Here is a 20,575-nt window from a genome sequence, read left to right as displayed (position 1 = left end):
CATAGTTCGTGCTTCTGCCATGATTGCTATGAGAGGTCACTCTGTCAGGAACTGAAAGCACCAAAAGAGGGACCCCACAGAGGCCTCGCTTCCTTTCAAACTGATTACCTAGGGCGCTATGAAAGCGCTCATCAGTGGAGCCCCGTCCTGAAAGGAACGTCCGCACAGTCTCCTGCTCTCGACGGGGCTTGTCTAAGTTTGAGAATGGTGCTCCCCACCACCATGCCCGACCCTCTTCACTTCTGCTTACTTCCCTCTTCCACCTGTTTTATTCTCCAGGACACTGCACCGAATGTAACATGTTGGTTTACATGCCATGTCCTCTGCATGCTACCCCTCTATCTGAAACCTGTCCTGTATCTCTGTCCCCACCAAAAACCAGTTTATTACTCTCTGGATGTCCACAAGTCCTTCAACATAATGAGTTCCTGTTGAAATGGTATATGTGAACACGCGCGCGCGCGCGCATACACATTGCAACTGCCTTTTCAATCATCGCCTTTCTTCCTAGCCTCCTGCTGAAACTCTGGCACTTAGTGAAACCACAAAGAACACTTGACTGAGCTATTTACAGCTTCATTCTATTAGTTCAAAGACCCATGATCAGGAAGCCAAATGCCTCCGATGCAAAATATACCTGTTCACCGTTAAAGAGGGTCCAGGCATGTCCAATTCCCAGCCGACCAAGAGCACACGACTTTGCCTTACAAAGGACTAATAACCATGTCAGTTGAGGTCTCGTTAACTACATTAATTTCATTAACAGACAAAAATGCATCAGTTTCTAATACTTACCGAGCAGAAAGCCTGTTTCACAGAGCTAAGGCAATAATTACATTTTTAAAAAGTATCTATAGAGGGCTGGAGAGATGGCTCAGAGGTTAAGAGCACCGGCTGCTCTTCCTGAGGTCCTGAGTTCAATTCCCAGCAACCACATGGTGGCTCCCAACCATCAGTACTGAGATCTGGCGCCCTCCTCTGGCGTGCGAGCATACATTGAGGCAGAATGTTGTATACATAATAAATAAATAAAATAAAAAATAAAAAGTATCTATAATCATCTTTAGAAAAGCAACAACAACACTAAAGACAATTAATACTTACTTATTTTGGTCAGTCATTAGCTTGGAATCTGGCTTACTTCTTACAGGCCTTCCAAAAACCATACTAGTGGTTCCAAAGTCCTTTGGTAAGGTTCATTAAACCAGCTGCTAACACAGCTAGCCTGAGGTCCTAACCCAGTCATAGCACCAAATCACAGGAAACCCATACAAAGCAAAAGGGAAGGGGAGGGACACAGGGTAGCAGTCCTTCACAGAAACACAGCGACCCAGGCAACGCCTGCTGTCCCCAGAGAAGCGCTTGCGCCATAACCGAGTCACACTCTGCAGCGCAAAATGCTCATTGACACACTTGACATTATTTTTAACCTGTAGGCTGTTTCCGACATGTCAACTTTGTATAAAAAAAAAAAGAAGAAGAAGAAAGAAACAAACAAAACTAAAAAACAACCAACCAGGTCGGACAGTTTCGTTTAAAACAACCCCAACAGGTTAGAAATACTGAAAACAAATCAAATCATTAGCAGCACGTCAGCTGAAAACTCTTGGGGAAGAAAAGCAAGGGATGTGGCGGGGTGCTGAAGGGAGCCTAGATTGGCCATGCACCAGCCCCATGGCTCCCCACCTCAGGCAGCCGGCTGCTAGCATTATCTAGACAGGCCTCCAAACTGGGGGTCTCGTCTCTGATCTGCAGCACATCTTCTGTTGTGTTGCTGCTGGCGGAGTCCTGAGACTGAAGCAGGTCCTGGTGTTCGGGCATCAGGTCATCCGCCACACAGTCGCTGTTCAGCTGAAAGGGGAGATGCGTTCGTTAGCAGCAACAGTCCCAGGAAACAGCACATGTCGCCAATATTTTATGGGCTTAGTTATAAAGGACTTCTGGGAGTTCCGAAAGTTACCCTCCCCCACCTAGTAATGTATTGGGATAGTTTGTGAATGGGAGCAGCTAATCCCTCAGCATGATGGTGCATGCCCAAGGTTAATTGTGGCTAACTAAACCGAGGGAAAGAGCTGAGAGCTATCTAGAACTATACTAGCGTTGAGCCAAAATTCTCATTTTTCATGTATCATCCCATTTTTCTGGGGTGGGAGCAGGGAGAGATGCTCATATATCCCAGGCAGACCTCAAACTCTGTAACCAAAGACCCTTGTACTTTTGATCCTTCTGCCTCCGCCTCCTGGGTATGTACCACTCTGCCTGGCTTATGGGGCGATGGAGATCAAACCCTGTACTTCGTCTGAGCTAAGCAAGCATCCACCAACTGAGCCCCACCCAGTCCCACAGTCATTCTGTTTGGTCTGAGGGTTTATTTATTTTTGTGGTGCTGGTATTGAAGGGACCCTATGCATGCCAGGCAAATGCTCTTCTGCTGAGCTTCGTCTCAGCCCCTCTGAGGACCTGTGACAGCGGGAACTGCGGAGGGTCAGGCAGGCGTGATGGAGGGCACCACTCCGTCACCTAAGCCAATACCAACAGCAGTTTCACTAAGACCAAAAAGTAAGAAAAGAAAACCCAGTAAAGTTGTTTATACTAACAGAGCGTCATTGGTGAGGCTAGGTACAGTAACTGTTTTCTCTGGGTGAGCATTCAACATAGCAAATACCAAGCCTTTGATTTAGAATACACAGAGGCAAATACTAATTTTTTTCCCACGCAGACCAAGCAGCTTTAAATGGGTTTCTTTACCTCAGTACCCACTGGGACTGGAGCTGGTCTTGTTGGTAAGTAGTCAACTCTGCCCCCTGGCTTCCATGAGAGCTAGCCATTAATAGGCGCTCACTCACTGTGTGCCGGGTGGCTTAACTCAGCCACTACGGTTTACAGTCTATTTTTAGGGAATGGTTATACAACCTGACAAAGTGACAAAGTGGGTAAGGCCAGCCCGAGTTTATAATCACAGTTTGCATAGTCTGAACCATGATCAGAGAGGCAGAGCCGGCCCTGTGGTTTATGGCTGGCCTCCACGGCTGCTCACCATGTGCCTCCTTTAGTCTCTGTGGCCAGTAGCTTGGCCATTCTTCTGAACTAATCTCCTGTAGGGGATTTTTGGTGACATGGTGAAGTGTGACTTTGGTGACACGGTGCAAGGGGACTAGACGGACAGCCTGTTTCCGGTCCACTCACTAGCTGTGTGTTCTGAGACACGGCTCAGAACGGTAGAAACGCATTAACCCTGCTTGCCTTGTGTGGTCAGCTGAGAATGACGGGATGAGTACATGTAAGAGCTTGATTTCGTCACAAGCAACAGAAGACTTATTTCAGGGCATGCATTTTGTACATAATGAGATGACAATTGGAAGGCATGTAAACACCACTTTTTTCTTTGAATTCGAAGCTAAGAGTTAGTCGAGCCCCCTCTACTTCGCGGAAAGGTGAGAGTAATACCATCTGTGTGCGCGACAGGATCTGGCTGGCCGTGAGGGCAGCTTCTTCCTCGGAGGACTCGTCTGTATCCTCCTGGTTCGTCAGGGTCAGACTGGGGGTACTGCTAGAACAGGGGTACTCCTGGAGGGATGGCGTGTCTCCTTTGTCAATACTGTCCAGCGAGCGCCGGCGGACACCCCAGTTGAAATTGTCCATGCTCTCCCCCTGGAAAAGCAAGACAGGATATCTGAGGACGCGTGCGGCTGCACGCTTATTGACGCTGCAGAAGTTATGACACCCAGAAACACACACCGAGGTGAAAAATTACTAAATGCATCATCAAAAGCAGAGTTTCAATCAGCCCGTCTGTTTCTTTCAATGTTTAACCCGTCATCAAATACTTATATTTTTAGAGATTAAAAATTATTTGGTCATTTTCACTAAATCATTTTCTTGAAAATTCATCTCGTACTGCTGGGGACTGACTACATCTAGACTCTAGGTCATGTCTACTCTAACACACAGGCACGAATGAGACCACACGGAGGACAGCTACATCACAAGTGACAACGAAGACACAATCCACGCAACACCAGGCTGCAACTTACCTGCAGTTCCTGGTTAGCAAAAAGGAAAACACACAAAGTTAGAAAGCACGAAGACACACATTCAAATATATGCTACGCTTTTGGGGGAAAACTCTGTGATTTCTCAAACCCAAAGACGGACGAAAGCTCTGGATTTAGCTTTTGGCGGGAAGCCGACATGTGATTGGAACTGGGGGAGAGCTGGAGACAGACACGTAAAACAACGCTTCATGAGAGATTTACAGAAATTTTCAAAATGTACACAGCTCATACTCGGGACGATGCAATGGCTGACTTCTAGCACCCACAATCAACTGGCGACAATACAGGGTTACGGTTAATTTCTTCCCAGGGACAGCTGCAGTTAGACACAGCGGTCGTTTTTCAATATAGTTTAAAACCAAGGTCACAGCTATCAAGACACAACTGTTGCCAACTTCAAAAGAGGTCACAAGAGAGACGACACAATTCAGCCTCACTCCAGTCGGGATTTATGCTATGTTCGTGCTGAGCCTCCAAGTCTGAAGAACGTAATTCTTCACAGTCTAAAGCCCTGGTGTGACAAACTGTACTACACTGGCAAAAAGAGAAAAGGTTGATTTATATCTCTTTACATGGGAGGGACTGTCTGAAATAGAGGCTTTCACAAAAGAACGCATTCCCCCTAAACGGAGGAATTCTTTCAAATGGAATTTTCGCTGGAAATCAGTTGTGTAAGACTGACAGATTAAACCCAAACTGTTCACTCCACTTTGCGCTTCAAGAGCTCTGCCCACTGCGCCCTCGGATCCACTCTGGCTATTTCTCAAGGTAGATTAGACGCTTTGGGTTCTGCAAGGTTTAGGGTTTGGAGAGTACCTTTCTTGAACTTGAATACACTAAAATAACCACCGTGAGTCCCTTTTTTACCCTGTAAAGACAGGCATGGACTCTTCTGTGACTAACTGTGGCACTCAGAGCTCCGTATTAGTTTATCTTTCTGGATTCTACAGCCATCTCCGTAAGGGAAGATGGCATGGTCAGAGGCGGGCTCAAGCGTGACTATCTGGAAATGTCAAGAAATGTCACGTTCTTACCTCTGCGTCTTCCAACTCAACATCCAAGAAATCAAAGTCCTTAAAGACGCCGAACTGCTGCTCACTGCTGTTGTCTTCCACGGCAACTTCTTCTTCCTGAATTATGTCCTCTGTGGTGGAAATCAAGCTGGTCTGCTGGTCCCCGCCTTCCAGATCCTCATTAGAAGAAAATACAACCTGACGCCCCGAGAAAGGTTAAAAAAGAGGGGGAAAAAAAAAGGTTTGTCCATCACTTTTGTCACTCTGAGTCTGAAGGACCAGCCCCTCAAGATCCCTGTCAGCCCGACTCTCCAAGCAATGTAGAATTTCAATTTACTCTTCATGCGTAACTAGTTCAACATTTGATCAGCATTGCCGCCAGATTTTGCAACAGACAAGACCACCTCCTTTTCATTCTTGGTTAACACCAGGACTTACTTAGAGAAGGCAAGCACCAAGACACAATGATTTTGGCGCTTTTTATCTACATGCTGATTACTCACAGACGGATTCTTTGGGAGGCCAGATTCGGGGCCACAGAGGGACAGCACGCTCATCAGCTTCTCTCTTGTTCTCCGCTAACAGGAAGGAAATCCCTGGGTTAGTATGGGTAAACTCAGACAGTTCTCAGGTGTGCGCACGCTCACAAAATCGATTCCTCCAGCCCATGCTGATGCTCTCTCCGCACCTGTGATAACTGTGGCCTTTTCCAGCTGACAGGAACCAGGGCATTAGAGGTGGAGCCAGAGGAGGTGGAGGATGTGCTCCTGGTGACGGCGATCACCTTGGCTTTCCCATTCCTTCCCGCGGCGCTGTGCTGGCCTCCGTACTTGTTCCCAATGATGGGCGTCTACACAGAAACAAATGCCAAAGCTGACTCGAGGTTTCCACAGCAAAGAAACTAGCAAGGGTTAACAACAGGTCTATCATGACACTGTCTACAAATGATCAAGAAAGCAGGCTGAGCAAACCAGTAAGCAGCACTCCTCCATGGCCTCTACAGCAGCTCCTGCCTCCAGGTCCCAGCCCTGCCTTCCCTGGATGATATACTACAAGTTGTAAGATGAAATAAACCCTTTCCTCTCCAAGCTGACATTGGTTGTAGTGTTTTATGACAGCAAAAGAAACCCTGACCAAGGTACCCCCAAACTGTCACATCTGCTCCCTTAGAGCTATTTTTCTATACTCAGCTTAAATGTTTCCCTTCTTTTGTGTGTGTGTGTGATTCCAGACATTGTTTCTCCATACTGCTTTGGAGTCTGTCCTGGAATTAGCTCTTGTAGACCAGGCTGGCCTTGAACTCACAGAGATCCACCGGCCTCTGCCTCTCCAGTGCTGGGATTAAAGGCATGTGCCATCAACCGCCTGGCAATGTTCCCTCCTTTCTGAGAACACCTTCAGGAGCGTACTGTAGATTCCCAGAGCATTGCTACCTTACTTCCAGTCAGGCAGAATCGTGATGCTCATCTGCCTGTTTCCTCAAGACGATGTAAGCTTCCTCAGAGCCAGCCTTCTCCCAGTTTTACAAACACTATTACAGTATCTGATTCCAAGTACAAGTCTTAGGCTTGAGCGAGAACTCCCAACAGTACAGTTTCGACTGCGGGGTGCCTTACCTCAGAGATGTCAAAGTGAAAGTCCAAGGTCTTGCCGGGCAACTCCTTTGAGACGTTATTGAAAATCTTAGCGAAGGATATCTCCGGAGAACCTACATCTACTCCATAGGCCTTGGGGATGTCATTGGGCACAACCAGACTTGCAGAGCGGGACACCACCAGCTTGAGGATGTTGAGGGCTTCCTTCCAGTAAGGACTCTGGGTTCAGAAAGAGTCAACATGAGAGTTACAGGTAGGCACGCTGATGAACAAAGAACCCAGGCAATGCCGTAGACTGTGGGAACAGTTTTGCTGTAAGATGTCTATACAATGACTCATTTTCCTCTGAGAGCTTTGAGAGGTCTGAGCTACTAAACATAGGAAAGTCTGGTGGTGTTAGATGATCGCACACACAGATTCTTCCTAATGGAGGCCCTTATTTTTTTCTCCCAGGAGGTACTTTGTAAATCATCGATCTGGAAAGTTGTATGCAGGAACCTGGCTGCTCTTACAGGAGTCACATACATATGAACTTTCCAGGTGAAGCTTTTGACTTCAAATCTAAATCTTAAATAAGACAATAAAATTTTTTAAAATATAGACATTTTAGACATAGACACTAAAACCCATTTTGACCTCTTTAAAAAACTTATCATTTTATTTCATGTGTGGGTGCTTTGCCTGTATGTGCCTACACACATTTGTGCGGTGTCTACAGAGACCACAAGAGGGTGTTGGATCCCTTGGAACTGGAGTTACAGACGGCTGTGAGCTGCCATGTGGGTGCTGGTTGTCAAACTCGGGTCCTAACCAAAAGCAACAAATGTTCTTAACTGCTGAGCTGTCTTAGCCCATGGACTTGTTTCTTGACTATCCAGGACCCCAAATATGAGGCACACTCTCAGCAGTTCCAGAAGAAGGTGTTCCTCATCACGGTGCCTATGTTTCCCAGTTATACTTCATTTTTCTTAGTTTTATATATTCCTACAAAGTAATTTAGAGACTGCTATGACAGACACGTATGTGCAGAAGAGTTGCTGTCTAGGAAAGAACTTATAATCACCTTTTCTTTTTCTTTTAATGTGTGTGGGTGATTTTTGCCTGCACACATGGCTCTGTAATACATGTGTGCTATGCTGGAAGAGGCCAGAGGGAGGCATCAGTTTCCCACAGATGGTTGTGAGTTACCAAATGATGCTGGGAATCAAACCTGGGTCCTCTGGAAGAGCAACCAGGGCTCAAAAACACTTTCCAGACCCTCATAATTGTTTTTTTTTCAAATTACTATAAAGAATACACAGAAAAAACTCATTAAAAAAAAAAAACCTTCTGCCACTGAGCCACACCACTAACACCTCAAAAACGGTTTCCTACAAGTTGATTAATTTTGGATTGGGACTAGACTCAGTATTTCCCTTCGAAAATTCTGCTCAGTAAATGATGCGCCAGTGGGGTATAAACTGAAAATACTTGTCTGTGAAGGCTCTCAGATAATTGTTCTTGGGATAGTTTATTTTTATTTCATTACTATTATTCTTTAATTATGCAATATGTGTGTGTGCGCTTGGGATTAAATTTGGGTCCTCTGCAAGAGCAGCACACACTCTGCCATCTCTCCAGCCCTCCCTTGATGCTTTCCCTAACAGCACCTTTCTTTCACAAGTGGTTTAAAGGTGAGATGCAGCGCCTACCAGTTTGCCAGTTGCCGTTCACATTTAAACAAAGCTTGGGTTTCTACTTTCTAAATGTCTGGTACTTCCTGACATACAAAAGCCAACTCTCAAATGCAGACTTTTAAAGTAGTCCTCTGTTTCTAAAGGTTTTTTATCTAATACATAACACCCGGCTAATGCAGAGAGTCACACAAAGAACGAAGTAAATCTCAGCCCTAATTTTCAGAGATGGTACCTACTGCCTTTTGCATCCACACACATGCTCTAGCTGCTGTGGAAATGCGACTGTTAAATCTGACAAAAGCATCACACCAATGCAATCATCCAGACGGTTCTTCTGTGTCACACTGAGAACATTTTGTTTAGTAAATACTCCTGGAAACATCCCTACCCTTGAGTATCTAGGGTGCTCCCGAATTTTATACTCCTGAATTATCTCGCGTTGAACAACGCTGCCCTTGAGTTCTGCGGTCACTCACCTGTACGTATTTGCCAATGATCTTTATGATCTCCAGGTTAAACTGCTTGGCCGGGGCAGTAGACAGGTCGACGTGACTCAGGAGACTATAGATGATCTGGAGCAGCGACTGCTGCATGCTGGACAGCCCTTTCTCTAGGAGCTGGAAAGCAGGTTTAAACGTAGGCTTTAATCGGGCTGAACAAAACACGGCATCACACTTACACAGCTGAACAGCACGAACAGGCTTAATCTGTTACTGTGTTCAAGTTGTCAGAAACCAGGACACTGGTATAATAAAAGGTTTTATATATATATATATATATATATATATATATATATATACATATATAATATATATATATAATCTCTTCTGTCAGAAAGGTTAACTATTTCTCATCTCAATGACAGCTTAAATAATAAATAAATAATATTCATTTTAGGTGAAAGAAAAAGTGACTACTATCACCGAAGAATGAACTACTATTCATAAACCACTTATAAAACTAGATAGTAGCTAATTGATCTTGCACAAGATTTTATCCTATAAAACTGAAAAGACTGACTGCCACCTGGACCCTCAATGGCCAGTTCACACACCTCTGACCACCAAAAAGAAACATACTTTAGTAGAAAAAAAAAAAGCAAAGATTTTATTCTCTCTTGAGTTTTGATTCTTTCTTCCCTTTCTGGAAATTCACGGTGTAGCCCAGGCTAGTCTCAAAACCTCTAGTTTCTTGACTGCTGTGATCACAGGTATGAGCCTAGCTTCCAAGAACTAATTTTGAAGACAGAAAATTTGTACCCATTCTCCAGGATCAACACCACCAAATCACACCTTCCATTTTCCATAAAGGAGAGGTTTACATTATCACCGTGCCTGCAGTTTTGATGTCAACCTGACACACACAGGCTAGGGTAATTTGGAATGAAAGAACATCAGTAGAGAAAATGCCTTTCCCAGGCTGCTCTGGAGGCAAGCACCTGGAGCTTCTTTTCTTTTATTTATTACAGATTGATCTGAGAAAGCCCAGCCCATTGTAGGTGGCAACACCCTTCGGTAGATGGTTCTGGGGTACAGAAGAAAGCAGGCCGAGCAATCCAGTAAGCAGCACCCCTCCATGGTCTTTATACTAGCCCCTGCCCCAGATTTCTACCCCAACTCTCTCAGGGACATTCTGTGATGTGTAGCCGTAAGCAAAATCAACCCTTTCCTAAGTCGCCTTTAGTCTTGGTGCTTATCACAGCAACAGAAATCTTAACTAAGGCATTTGCGTTCATGTCAACTAAGGCAATGATTGAGAAACTAAATGGAAGTGGGAGGAAAACATCCGACTTAAAAAATCCTTTTGTACTTGAATCAGCTCCGTCTCTCTTCTCCGACGCTCTCGCCACTCACTTTCAACTCAGAGACTAGTTGGCACCACAGGACTGCTTCTGCAAGCAGCCACTTGACAATTCCCCTACCGAGCAGGTCAAAGGCCCCTCAATTCACCTCTGCCAGGTAAGTCACAAGACTGAAGGTCGCATCCGAGAAGGAGTCGTGCAGGTAGCGGCACACCACGTTGATCCAGTTGGAACAGTCTCGGGAGTAGGTGTGCGTGCTGTACAAACTCATCATGTGAGCCAGGTTCACCAGGGTCGGGCACTTCTCCTCGGCACAGACCTACAGAACACACGGACTTATTTCATCTGCCTATCATGTAAACCTGTTCTAGGCTACATGCATTTATTCCAAGAAATAACTTGGCTTGCATATTTAAGTTTCAAAGCATTCCTGTTCAAAAGCTAGGAAAGTTAAGTGGAGAAGGAAACAAACCAAGGCACTACGAAGAGGATTGTGGGAGAGCAGCAGTTCTCTACCTGAGTCTCCCCTTGGGCATCTCTAGGCATATTTACATTATGATTTACAGCAGTAGCAGAATTACAGTTATGAAGTAGCAACGGAAATAATTTTATGGCTGGAGGTTCACAGCAATAGGAACCGCATCAAAGGGTCACAGCATTAGGAAGGTTGAGAAGCATGGGAACAGAGGAATGCAAAGAGAAGGGACATATCCAACCAACACTTGTCAGGGTTTTGCATGGTATAGCGTTTCAGGCTATAATAGACTGTCTCTGGTAAACGACCATCTATGGTTTTGTAAGCCCTACCCATGACTTTGTAACTGTTTTGCCAAATCCCAAGGTGCTCTAGTGCCCCAGAGCCCCAAACTGCCCTCAGGCAGTTTGAAATTATGTCAGTGCTGACTTCCTTGGCCACTCCTTGTGAAGTCAACCCATAAACACATCTATCTTCAGGAAGTTGCTTGACATAGAGTTACGGAATGGGCACCAGCAAATCTTTGGGGGACCTTATTGGCTGAATTCACATCCTCAGTTCCTTTATTCCCTGGGTTATTGGTAATGATGTCTCTTAGCCTCCTCTGGGAAACGCTAGAACAATCTAGAATGGATAAAGGGCCCTTGTTGCTTTACTAATCTAGTACGTACGTATCAAGAAAGACTGGCCTAGTCATAATGTCTAGGTTTTCTTCTTTTCATTTGTCTCACTTGCTCTCCTGCTTTACTAACGCTGTATACATTTTCCCAACTGCCTAGAGCATTTAGTATAGAAAATATCACTTCTGAAATATATGTATACATTTAACTATTTGTTTGAAACAATTCTGATAATTCAGAGGATGTCTGACATGGGCGGGGGGAAGCCCTCAAGTCCGGGTCTCAGCCATTATCCCATCCTGGCTAGAGCTATAGGGGCAGGTTGACTGCCGACAACACAGAGTAGCATGGAAACTGTTTTCTAAACCCACTGGAAGCAGCTGATCTCATCGATCATCCATAAAACCGACGAGAAGATGGAGGGAGGCCTTGGTTGACCTTTCTTATTGCTGTTTCAACATGAATGATTTAAGAAGTCATATAATCTTGTGACTTCACAGTAACTATTTAAATCTTTGCTAGAAAAATTTTCTCAAATGACGATACACTCTTTGGGGTTTTGTTTGCTTTTGAGCCTTTCCAGACTTGAATTGCTGACTCTTCCTCCTTGGCTTTCTGCTTGCTGGGATCACACGCAGGTATGCGCTATCATCTCTGGCTGTTACAAAGGGTATTTTTATTTTCTCAGCAATAATTTTTTTAAACGCTTATCTTTGAAAAGGGACACAATTCCTGTGCAATATTATAAAAAAGAAAATGACCTAAGATTTCATTTTGATATTTTTGAAGCACCAGATTAGAATTCACTCTGAAGGTCCCAAAATAATGAACTGTTTTGTTATGATTTCTGCCATAATGAAGGAGTGTTGCCTGGCCCCAAAATGCCAAGCACTCCTTGGGCACAAACAGATATCTGGTGATATTTGCATAATGAGGAAGTACATAATGGCAGAGAATTACTCTCAACAGTTACAAGCGAGAGAATAAATTAAGGAAATCAATTTCACCACATCCTGCAGGTTGCTAAAAGCATACACAGAGGGAGCCATCCTGTGCTGCGCCGCAGGAGAAAGCATACTTGAAAACAATTTAGCAATCACAGAAGGCCTGATTTGGATTCTTAGAAGCAAAAAAATCATGTGGGGACTTCCTGTGGCCTGATGAGGTCATGGCAGCTGCATCTTTATCCTCAGGGCCTAGAACATCTTGAGGTCAGGCCTAAATCTGGCCTTCTCAGTGAATCCAGCATTGCACTCTGGGTTTAAATGCTTCTATTTCCCTATTTGTGCTTTCTATTTCCTTAAAAAGTCCAATTAAGCCCCCCCCCCCACTTCCCTTCAAGTTTTCTTTCTAACCCCTCAACTGGGGGCTGAAGGGAGACCTTGTTTATAATTTTCTGATGATGCATTATTAGAATAGTAAAATAAACTTTATTTAAACAAATTTTATATTATCCTAAAACCTTATTAGTGAAAATACTATGTATAAAGTTGGTTTATTTTAGGAAAATATTATCTAAAAGTATTTTATTTCAAACAACCAGTTTTCCATTAAACTTATTAAAATTAGCCGGGCGGTGGTGGCGCACGCCTTTAATCCCAGCACTCGGGAGGCAGAGGCAGCGGATCTCTGGGAGTTCGAGGCCAGCCTGGTCTACAAGAGCTAGTTCCGGGACAGGCACCAAAGCTACAGAGAAACCCTGTCTTGAAAAACCAAAAAAAAAAAAAAAAAAACTTATTAAAATTAACAATGAGAATTTTTGAGTCATCATTTTTTTTTTTACAACCAGGTATGTTTTTCTTTCAATTTAATTACATTTATTTATTATTGGACGTGTGTGCATGTATGTGGAGGTCATTGGACAGCTTGCTGGACATGGTTCTACCTACCCCGCAGGACCTGGGACTCAAACCCAGGTTGTGAGGACTGGGGGCAAGTGTCTTTACTTATGAGCCATCTCAGCAGTCAGCTTTTCATTTTTACTATTATTATTATTATTATTTATTTTGAGACAGGGGCTCGCTCTGTAGCCCAGGCTGGCTTAGAATTTACCATGTAATCCAGGTGGTCTCAAATTCATGACAAAACTCCTCAGTCTCCAGAGTACTGGAAGTATGGACAGGAGCCACCATGCCTGGCTTACCATTTTTAAGAAACTAAGATATGTTTCCATTAAGTATGACAGCTAAGTTATCTACAATTGGCTATTTGAGAATCTCTTCATACTTAATAACTTACAATAAATCTAGAAATTCAAGACCATATTTTATCTTATTAATACAACTTTTATCCTTTTTCGTTTCTAAGGCAGGGTCTTACTATGTCCCTTGGCTTCCCCACAGTTCCTCAGGAAGACATGTGCCCACCAGGCTCGGCTCTCAGTATTTTCTCGTCCTTTATATTACCTGGCAAAATAATGCAAAAGCTCTGATGTTCGTTATGGCTAATGTGTTTGTGGCTGCTTAGCACTCACTACTGTCTGCACCCAGCAGCGCTGTGCCTGACAACGGGAGGGTCCCCTTCACTGGCTGTGTGTGTGTGTGTGTGTGTGTGTGTGCTTGCCTCTTCCCTTGGCTGTGCTCTTGCTGACTGAATGAAGGGGGTTGTAAGAAAGCTGCTTCTATAAAAGGCTCTTCACAGAAAGGAAATTTACTCAGTCTTCAGTTAGAAATATCTGGCTTTTTCTCCCAGGGCTCTGGCTAGGTTCTTGTAGCTGGGCTGTCATTCACCTACTCCGCCCAGCTCACGTCATTTACTTGAGAGTGTGTATTACTTCTAAACGTATCTAACGCCTTTCTGTTTTAACTTTGAAAATCGCCCTCTCCAAGACACAATGACTGACAAACAGCGTCGTACGTGCATAAATAGGGATCTTATCTTCAAAAAGCTGCTCTTGACAGAAAATTACTAAAACGACAAGATGGCAACATTCTATCTTGTGAAATTAAGAGATAAATATTTTCAACACATTAACAGATGATATAAGAGCTAAACTACTGTTGTCAGAACTGTGTGGTGGGAAGGTAAACAGTGAGCGGAGAGAAAAGACAGAAAAGAAAGGGTTAAAAAGAAAAGAGAAAGGATTTTAAGGAACTCAAAATATACTGTGCCTTCTCCTCTGGTGGCCCCCGCACAGGTAATTTTTCCTTTACTAGTTATATCCAATTTGTGTGAGCGTGTGCATGCTCTCTGTGTGCGGGGGCTGGGAGTGGAGCTCAGGTCCCCAAAAGGAGAGAGCAGCAAGGCTCTTTCCAGCTGAGCCACCTCTCAGCACACGCAATGTCCTTTGCCCAGAAAACTCCAGTTCCTGCCACTCACAGCTTCTCACCCAGGTACCTCAATGCGGTGGGTCCTGTTGGATTCTCAGAATCAGCCTTGACAGGGCCTCCTCATGTGTTGTCTGTGCCTCCAGGGCCCCTGCCCTCACTGCCTGGGGCCTCACCAGACTCTGGAGAGGCTTCAGCTTCCACATCTGCATCCGTCCCCACTTCAAGACCCACGAGACGGCAGTTATACCTACCCCAGTCACCCCAGTGCCTGGTCCAGGTTTGCCAGGAAGTAAATGAATGAAAGAGAAAGCGACAGAGTGGTAGAGAAGAAAAGTAGGGAGAGGAGCAGAAAAAGACACAGACTCGGAGAAGGGTCGCTCGAATTCAGTATTTTTATTTGCTGGCTTTTGTGTAACTCCTTGGCATGATAAGCGGAATAAGCATTAGAGGCGAAATCCCGAGACTCAGAGCGAGAGGATCTGCAGGACAGAACAGTGTCCTAAGCTGGACCCCTCGGCGACACGGTTGCTTACCTTTGCTATTCGACTAGCAGTTTCTTTGCAAAACTGAGTTGGGCTGTCAAAGTGCTGGATTAAGTGAGGCAGTAGGCAAAGGATGTTAAGAGGAAAGCCTATCGGGTGGGGAAAAGAGCAAACAAGAACCAACTTTATTGCACAATATTTGGGAAGCCGACGGCATGCTTAAACGGTCTAGACAAACCCACTTTGGTGTTTATGGGATATCTGATCTTACAAATTTTTACCAAATAATTTAACTAACATGAAAAATTATCATTTTCATGCAGAAATGAGCAGTTTCAAAGCAAATGATTGGTCTACATTCCAATGACATTAAAATGCAACTATAGACCGGCTGAGAATCGACTTCAGGGGCTGTACGCTTGCTTAGCATTAGGAAGAAACAGGTTTAATCCCCAGCACCCCCGCCTCCAACACCCCTAAAAGGTAGATGATATTCACATCACCTGACACCTGGGACGGATCCACCAGCGTGTGTTTCGAGACGGAAATGAGCTGACTGAGGAGGTGCACCGTCATCTCTTGGGTCGACACTGAGGTAAAGCCCTTCAAGAAGAGCTGCTGGAGGCCTGGGAAGTTACTCCACTTCAGCTTGCTTTGCACGTTTTCAATCTTCTCTCGACTCTCCGACCTGTCCAGGGGCAAGTGAATGAGCAGCTTGTTGAGAAGCCGGAGAGCCAGGAGGTATTCATACTCGTAATCAGACTCTAGCAGAGACGTCGCTATCCAGAAGATGGTGGCCATCAGGTTGGTGGGCTCAGTAGTGGGCTGTGCGTCGTACATGCCTTTCTCCCTCAGCGAGGAAAGGCTTCGAGTCCTGGCCAAGCTGCCATTGTGGTTTATCCGGCCGTCCATTATATCCAGTGTGTTACTCCGCCTCCGGTCCCCTCTGCGGTCACCGACTAAACTTAACCTCAGTGAGTTACTTCTCGCGCTACTGTTGTAGCCCACATAAGCGCTGCTGACGGGACCTGTGCTTAGGTCGAGCTGTCCAGTGCTTTTCCTGTTAGCTGCGTACTTGTTCCCCATCACAGGGTCATGGTATGAGGTTCTAAGAGAGAGCGGGCAGGGAGGGGGGGGGACGATGTCACGTTACTTTTGCTATATTGAATTTTTTCTTAAAAACTGAAAAAGCAACTTTTTAAAAAATCTGACTTTGTTTCATGAAATTTCAGTTTTGCCTCAACAGTAAAGACAACATTGTATCTTTTGCTGAGGCTCTATTTTGAAGTCAGAGGTTTTAATGCTAGAGTCCTGGCTAACTCTAGAACTTTGGATCTGTGTTACAGTCTCAGGGAGATCCTGTTTGTACCATGACTGCCCATCTTGACAGCCCCTCCCGCCTTCAATGGAGCATTCTTCCCACGAGAACCAATACAGATCTTTCACTTCTACATACCCAATGGATTAAAATTAGTTACTATTCTATATGAGCCAAACATACACAAAAAGATGGGGCAACAAATCTATGGAGGGAGTTAAGTATGTAAAGATGCATTTATACGCCTTGACTTGCTATTATTAAAATACAAAGGAAACACAGGAATCTAAAGGATAAAATAATTAGCACACTGAGTCAGAAATACTTGGGGAGAAGCTGACTGCGTGGGAGGTGAGGCTATTCTGGGGAAAGTGGTAGTCAGGTAAAGTAGGTGTCCTAAGGGATCACCTAAGTGTGACTACTGGTGACACAGCAAAGGGGCTTTTGGTGGCGCCTAAAGAGAAAGTAAAAAGGTCCCCAGCCAGGACACTGGAAGAGAGCACTGGCCAGATCAGTTTGGCCAGATCAGTTATAGAACTTACGGGAAGTTCTCCCTTTCCGTGCTTAACAATTTTTTTTTTAAAGAAAAGTGGATGTGCATGGTTGTGTGGACACCTTCAAATGCCAGAAGAGGGCGCCAGATCCTTCAGAGCTGGAGTTTTGGGGTGGATGTGGTTGCTGGAAACTGAAGAGTTAATGCTGAGCAATCCCTTCAGCCCACACCTGACTTCCCCCTATCCTTTACTTCCTTTTTCTTTTAGACAGGGCCTGTGTATCCCAGGCTGGCCTTCAGCACACCATGTAGCCAAGGGTGGCCTTCAATTTCTGACCCCCTTTAATTTCTCTCCAGCTCCCACGGGCGGCATGCAATTACAGGCAGGAGGCACCGTGCCATGTTCGAGCCACTACACCATGCTTGTTTGGTTGTAGGGATCAAAACCAGAGCTTGACCAGAGCAGACCTCCACCCGCAGCCCACTGTCTTCATTCACTGCTGACGTTAGATGCGTCCACGGCCATTCCAATCACATGAGTTTAAGACACTGAAGCCCCGGGGCCAGGGCTGCCTGGCTGTAAGTTCTTACTGAGAAAGAGCAGAAAGCAGGTCGTAATGCTTCATGCTTTCAGCTAAGGTATCGATTGCAGATTCCAAGGTGAGAAGCAGTTCAATCACAAATCCCTGGGGATAAAAAATTAAAAAAAAATCTAATTAATTATGTTTGGTTTAAAAACAAAACAAAACAAAAGCAACAACAAAACCCAGAATGGCAATGGACTTCCCCAGGAGATCTAAAAATAGAACCAACCCCACATTCATGTTACAAAATAATTAACTTTCTGAGCAACACGGCTTTGCTAATTGGTGAGAACTCATCAAACCAACGACATGGAATGATTAAAACTGCGTTGTAACTGCCATAAACTGCTGAGGCCAGAAGTCTAGGCACACTCTTCCTTCAATACGTACACTGCATCTGTCAACAAATATCACTTTAAAATATATCCTAAAGAAAATGGGGCACATTTACACAATGGGGCATTCCTCAGCTGTAAAAAACAATGACATCATTAAATTTTGCAGGCCAATGGGTGGAACTTAAAAAAAAAAAACAAAACACCATCCTGAGAGAGGTAAACCAGACTCCTAAAGACAAACACGGTTTGGGCTCACTCGTAAGGGGGCAGAAGATATAAAGCAAAGGAGAACCAGACTACAATCCATAGCTCCAGAGAACTGGGAGTATAGGGGGCAGGGGAAAGGGTAGAAGATGAGAAGGGAGGAGGGAAGGGGAGTGGGAAAAATATATATAGCTCATTAAAAACAAAAACAAAGTTGAAAAAATATATCCTAAATCTGACTGCTTTTCTCCGCACCTTCGTAGCTTCCTTGAATGGAACCTACCACTTTAGCCAGGCTTTGCCTCCGACAGGCCTCTCTGGCTCTCCTTGTGCTTAGACAGTACCTAGGCAGCACTGACAGACCCTTCCCGATCACATCACATCCATTTCTCTTCCTCTTCTCAAAACCTCTGCGTGGCTTTCCACAAGACCGGACTGACGCTGACCGTCTCAGTAGAGTCTACAAGATCGTCTGCATTTTGGACTGGTTCCGCCATGCCCCTGCTAGCTTCAATATCTGCTGTTTCCCTTTGCTTCCAGGAAGTCCCTTAGAGAGGACACACTGCCCGACGCCTGTTTTCTATGTGAAATGTTCTCAAGCCAGATCATCACAGGACTTGGTTCATTTTGGTCTCTCCTTAAAGATCATCACTTAGACAACTGAGCATGTGTGCGCGCACATGAGTGTGTGTGCGCGCGCATGTGTGGTGGGTGTGTGTGCGCATGCATGCGCATTTCCTTTCGTCATGGCTCTTGAAATCAATAGCTTATTATTTCATGGCATTTATCATTGAGTAAAGACTGTGTGGGCTGTTGTTGGTAGATTAGACCCGTGTTTCTACCATTTTCAGAACACCAAGATCTGATCTTCTTTGTCAGTGAAGATCCAATAAACCCACCGACTGCACACATTTGAGTTCTCCAGTGTACTATTTTACTTATCGTTAAAATGAAACTGTTTCTGTTCCCACTGAACTTTATTACCCCAACTCTATTACCCTTTGGTGACTCTGGAGCAGCATCGAGACAGGTGTGTTAACGTATGTGTAAAACGAACTTTCTCTGACAGGCATAAATTACATGATCTAAATAGGTCTTAGATAGCCAGCAGGAAACTTCGCCTGTTGCTAACCTATGTAGTAATTAAAATAGCCACCACATAGATCTTGCTGCTGCCACGAGTCCTTAGCTCTAGGAGCAGCTGACGACCGCCCAAAGAAGATAGCAAGTTTCTCACCTGTGCATCCTCCCCTGGGTCCCCCACAGTTTCCACGAGCCTGGAGAGGACATCGGAAAGTGTATCTGCAGACAAGGGCTGCTTCAGTGCCCTGAAAATCTGGAAGGATCTCCCAGCGTAGTGTCGAGAGGAACAGGAGAGGGCCGTCTGCAGAGCGACCTCACTGAGGTGACGTTCCAGGTGTATTCCTTCTGAGAAAACATGGGAGACCACGGGTGTCACAGCCAGGGGCTAAGCACTGTATGACCAGTGCCCTGCACACTACCTGGCTAGGGAGACCACACTTAGATTATGTCCAGTGACTGTACTGCATCTGCACTTGGAAGAGATGGTGTTCTGATCTCCAGGAAGGGATCCTGTGGACCAGGCTCTCTCTCACTCAGCAATGTTAGCTAACAGTTGGGGCCAGGTAGTTCACTCTCTAGAAGGATGTCCTAGGCAGTGAGTGGTGTTAGTAACATCCTAGTTACTTTACCAACCCTACAGTGAGGACAAAAGAACTCTAGACACTGCCAAAGCTCCAGAGAAGCAGAACCACCCCTAGCAGGCAAATACCATGTTAGCATGGAATTCTTTTACAAAGATTGCCAGATGTGTTAAATTTTAAACTGCTGAAACCTTTACTTACGTTAAGAGGGATTTTACAATTTATAATCTCTGTATATTTCCCTTTAATGCTAGTCTTTCAACTCTTAATTGTATTATTCAATTCTATGACTATCATCCACAAAACTAACCTCAAGATTTCATGGAGAGAAATCTGATTTTTAACTAGTGATTTTTTTCTTTACCAACACACCCGCCATCACTCACATATTAAACGAGACAATCTTTCTAAAAATATCTGCACTGGGGAATATTAATTATCAACTTTTCGGCTGGGCATCACTGAAAATTCACCCACCCCGATGTTGTATCCTGATCAAATGTTACTTGGTCTAGCCATTAAAGACGATACCTGCATTTGACTGCTTGAAGACAGAAACCACATGCTTCAGAAAACTGCTGAGCTGTTCGGCACTCTTGATGCTGGGGTTCTTGGCGGAAACGTCCTCATGGTTCCAAAGGGGCCCTCGTTTTCTGAAAACAGAGGACGGTGACATGCTTTTTCCGGAACTGACAGCCACTCGCTCTTACCTGTCTAGACTTTGCCTTTACACTCAGGAGGAGGGGCAGTGGCTGAATCAGTCAGCTCACAGGTCACAGCCTACTCCTGTTACTTAAACACACGGACAAGGAAGGGCCTACAGCAAGTGGAGCAAGACAGGGCTCCAGCTCCGAGACAGTCAAAAAAGATGACAGACTAGCCTAACACAATGAGTATTGCATATATAAAAGGGGCTTTTAAAATTTAGAATCTCTATTTCTCTTTAATGTAATTTCCCCCAATACCTAATTTTAGGACTCTGTCATCC

General features: G+C 44.7%; 1 protein-coding gene across 7 annotated transcripts in view; it reads right to left on the bottom strand.

Moving 5' to 3' along the window:
• Fryl (FRY like transcription coactivator) overlaps window positions 1-20,575 on the bottom strand; it is a 231,706-nt gene that overhangs the window by 20,702 nt on the left and 190,429 nt on the right. For 5 of the 7 annotated variants that reach the window (XM_041671629.1, XM_041671631.1, XM_041671624.1 and 2 more), the window contains 14 exons: window positions 20,119-20,240; window positions 19,161-19,351; window positions 17,389-17,483; window positions 15,490-16,094; window positions 15,038-15,135; window positions 10,289-10,459; window positions 8,816-8,956; window positions 6,685-6,882; window positions 5,757-5,918; window positions 5,572-5,646; window positions 5,090-5,266; window positions 4,035-4,043; window positions 3,448-3,651; window positions 1,687-1,851 (listed from right to left, as the gene is read on the bottom strand). In XM_041671629.1, the coding sequence (XP_041527563.1) occupies window positions 1,687-1,851; window positions 3,448-3,651; window positions 4,035-4,043; window positions 5,090-5,266; window positions 5,572-5,646; window positions 5,757-5,918; window positions 6,685-6,882; window positions 8,816-8,956; window positions 10,289-10,459; window positions 15,038-15,135; window positions 15,490-16,094; window positions 17,389-17,483; window positions 19,161-19,351; window positions 20,119-20,240 (2,413 nt within the window). The remainder of the gene's footprint in view (window positions 1-1,686; window positions 1,852-3,447; window positions 3,652-4,034; window positions 4,044-5,089; window positions 5,267-5,571; window positions 5,647-5,756; window positions 5,919-6,684; window positions 6,883-8,815; window positions 8,957-10,288; window positions 10,460-15,037; window positions 15,136-15,489; window positions 16,095-17,388; window positions 17,484-19,160; window positions 19,352-20,118; window positions 20,241-20,575) is intronic. The other 2 variants (XM_041671626.1, XM_041671628.1) reach the window with 1 other exon arrangement.

This window comes from Microtus oregoni, unplaced genomic scaffold (genome assembly GCF_018167655.1).
Source record: "Microtus oregoni isolate MIOR12 unplaced genomic scaffold, Mior012 000021F_ref0000039, whole genome shotgun sequence".
Taxonomy (NCBI): Eukaryota; Metazoa; Chordata; class Mammalia; order Rodentia; family Cricetidae; genus Microtus; species Microtus oregoni.
The sequence above is the reverse complement of the archived record's forward strand: the minus strand, read 5'-3'. Positions and strand labels throughout refer to the sequence as shown.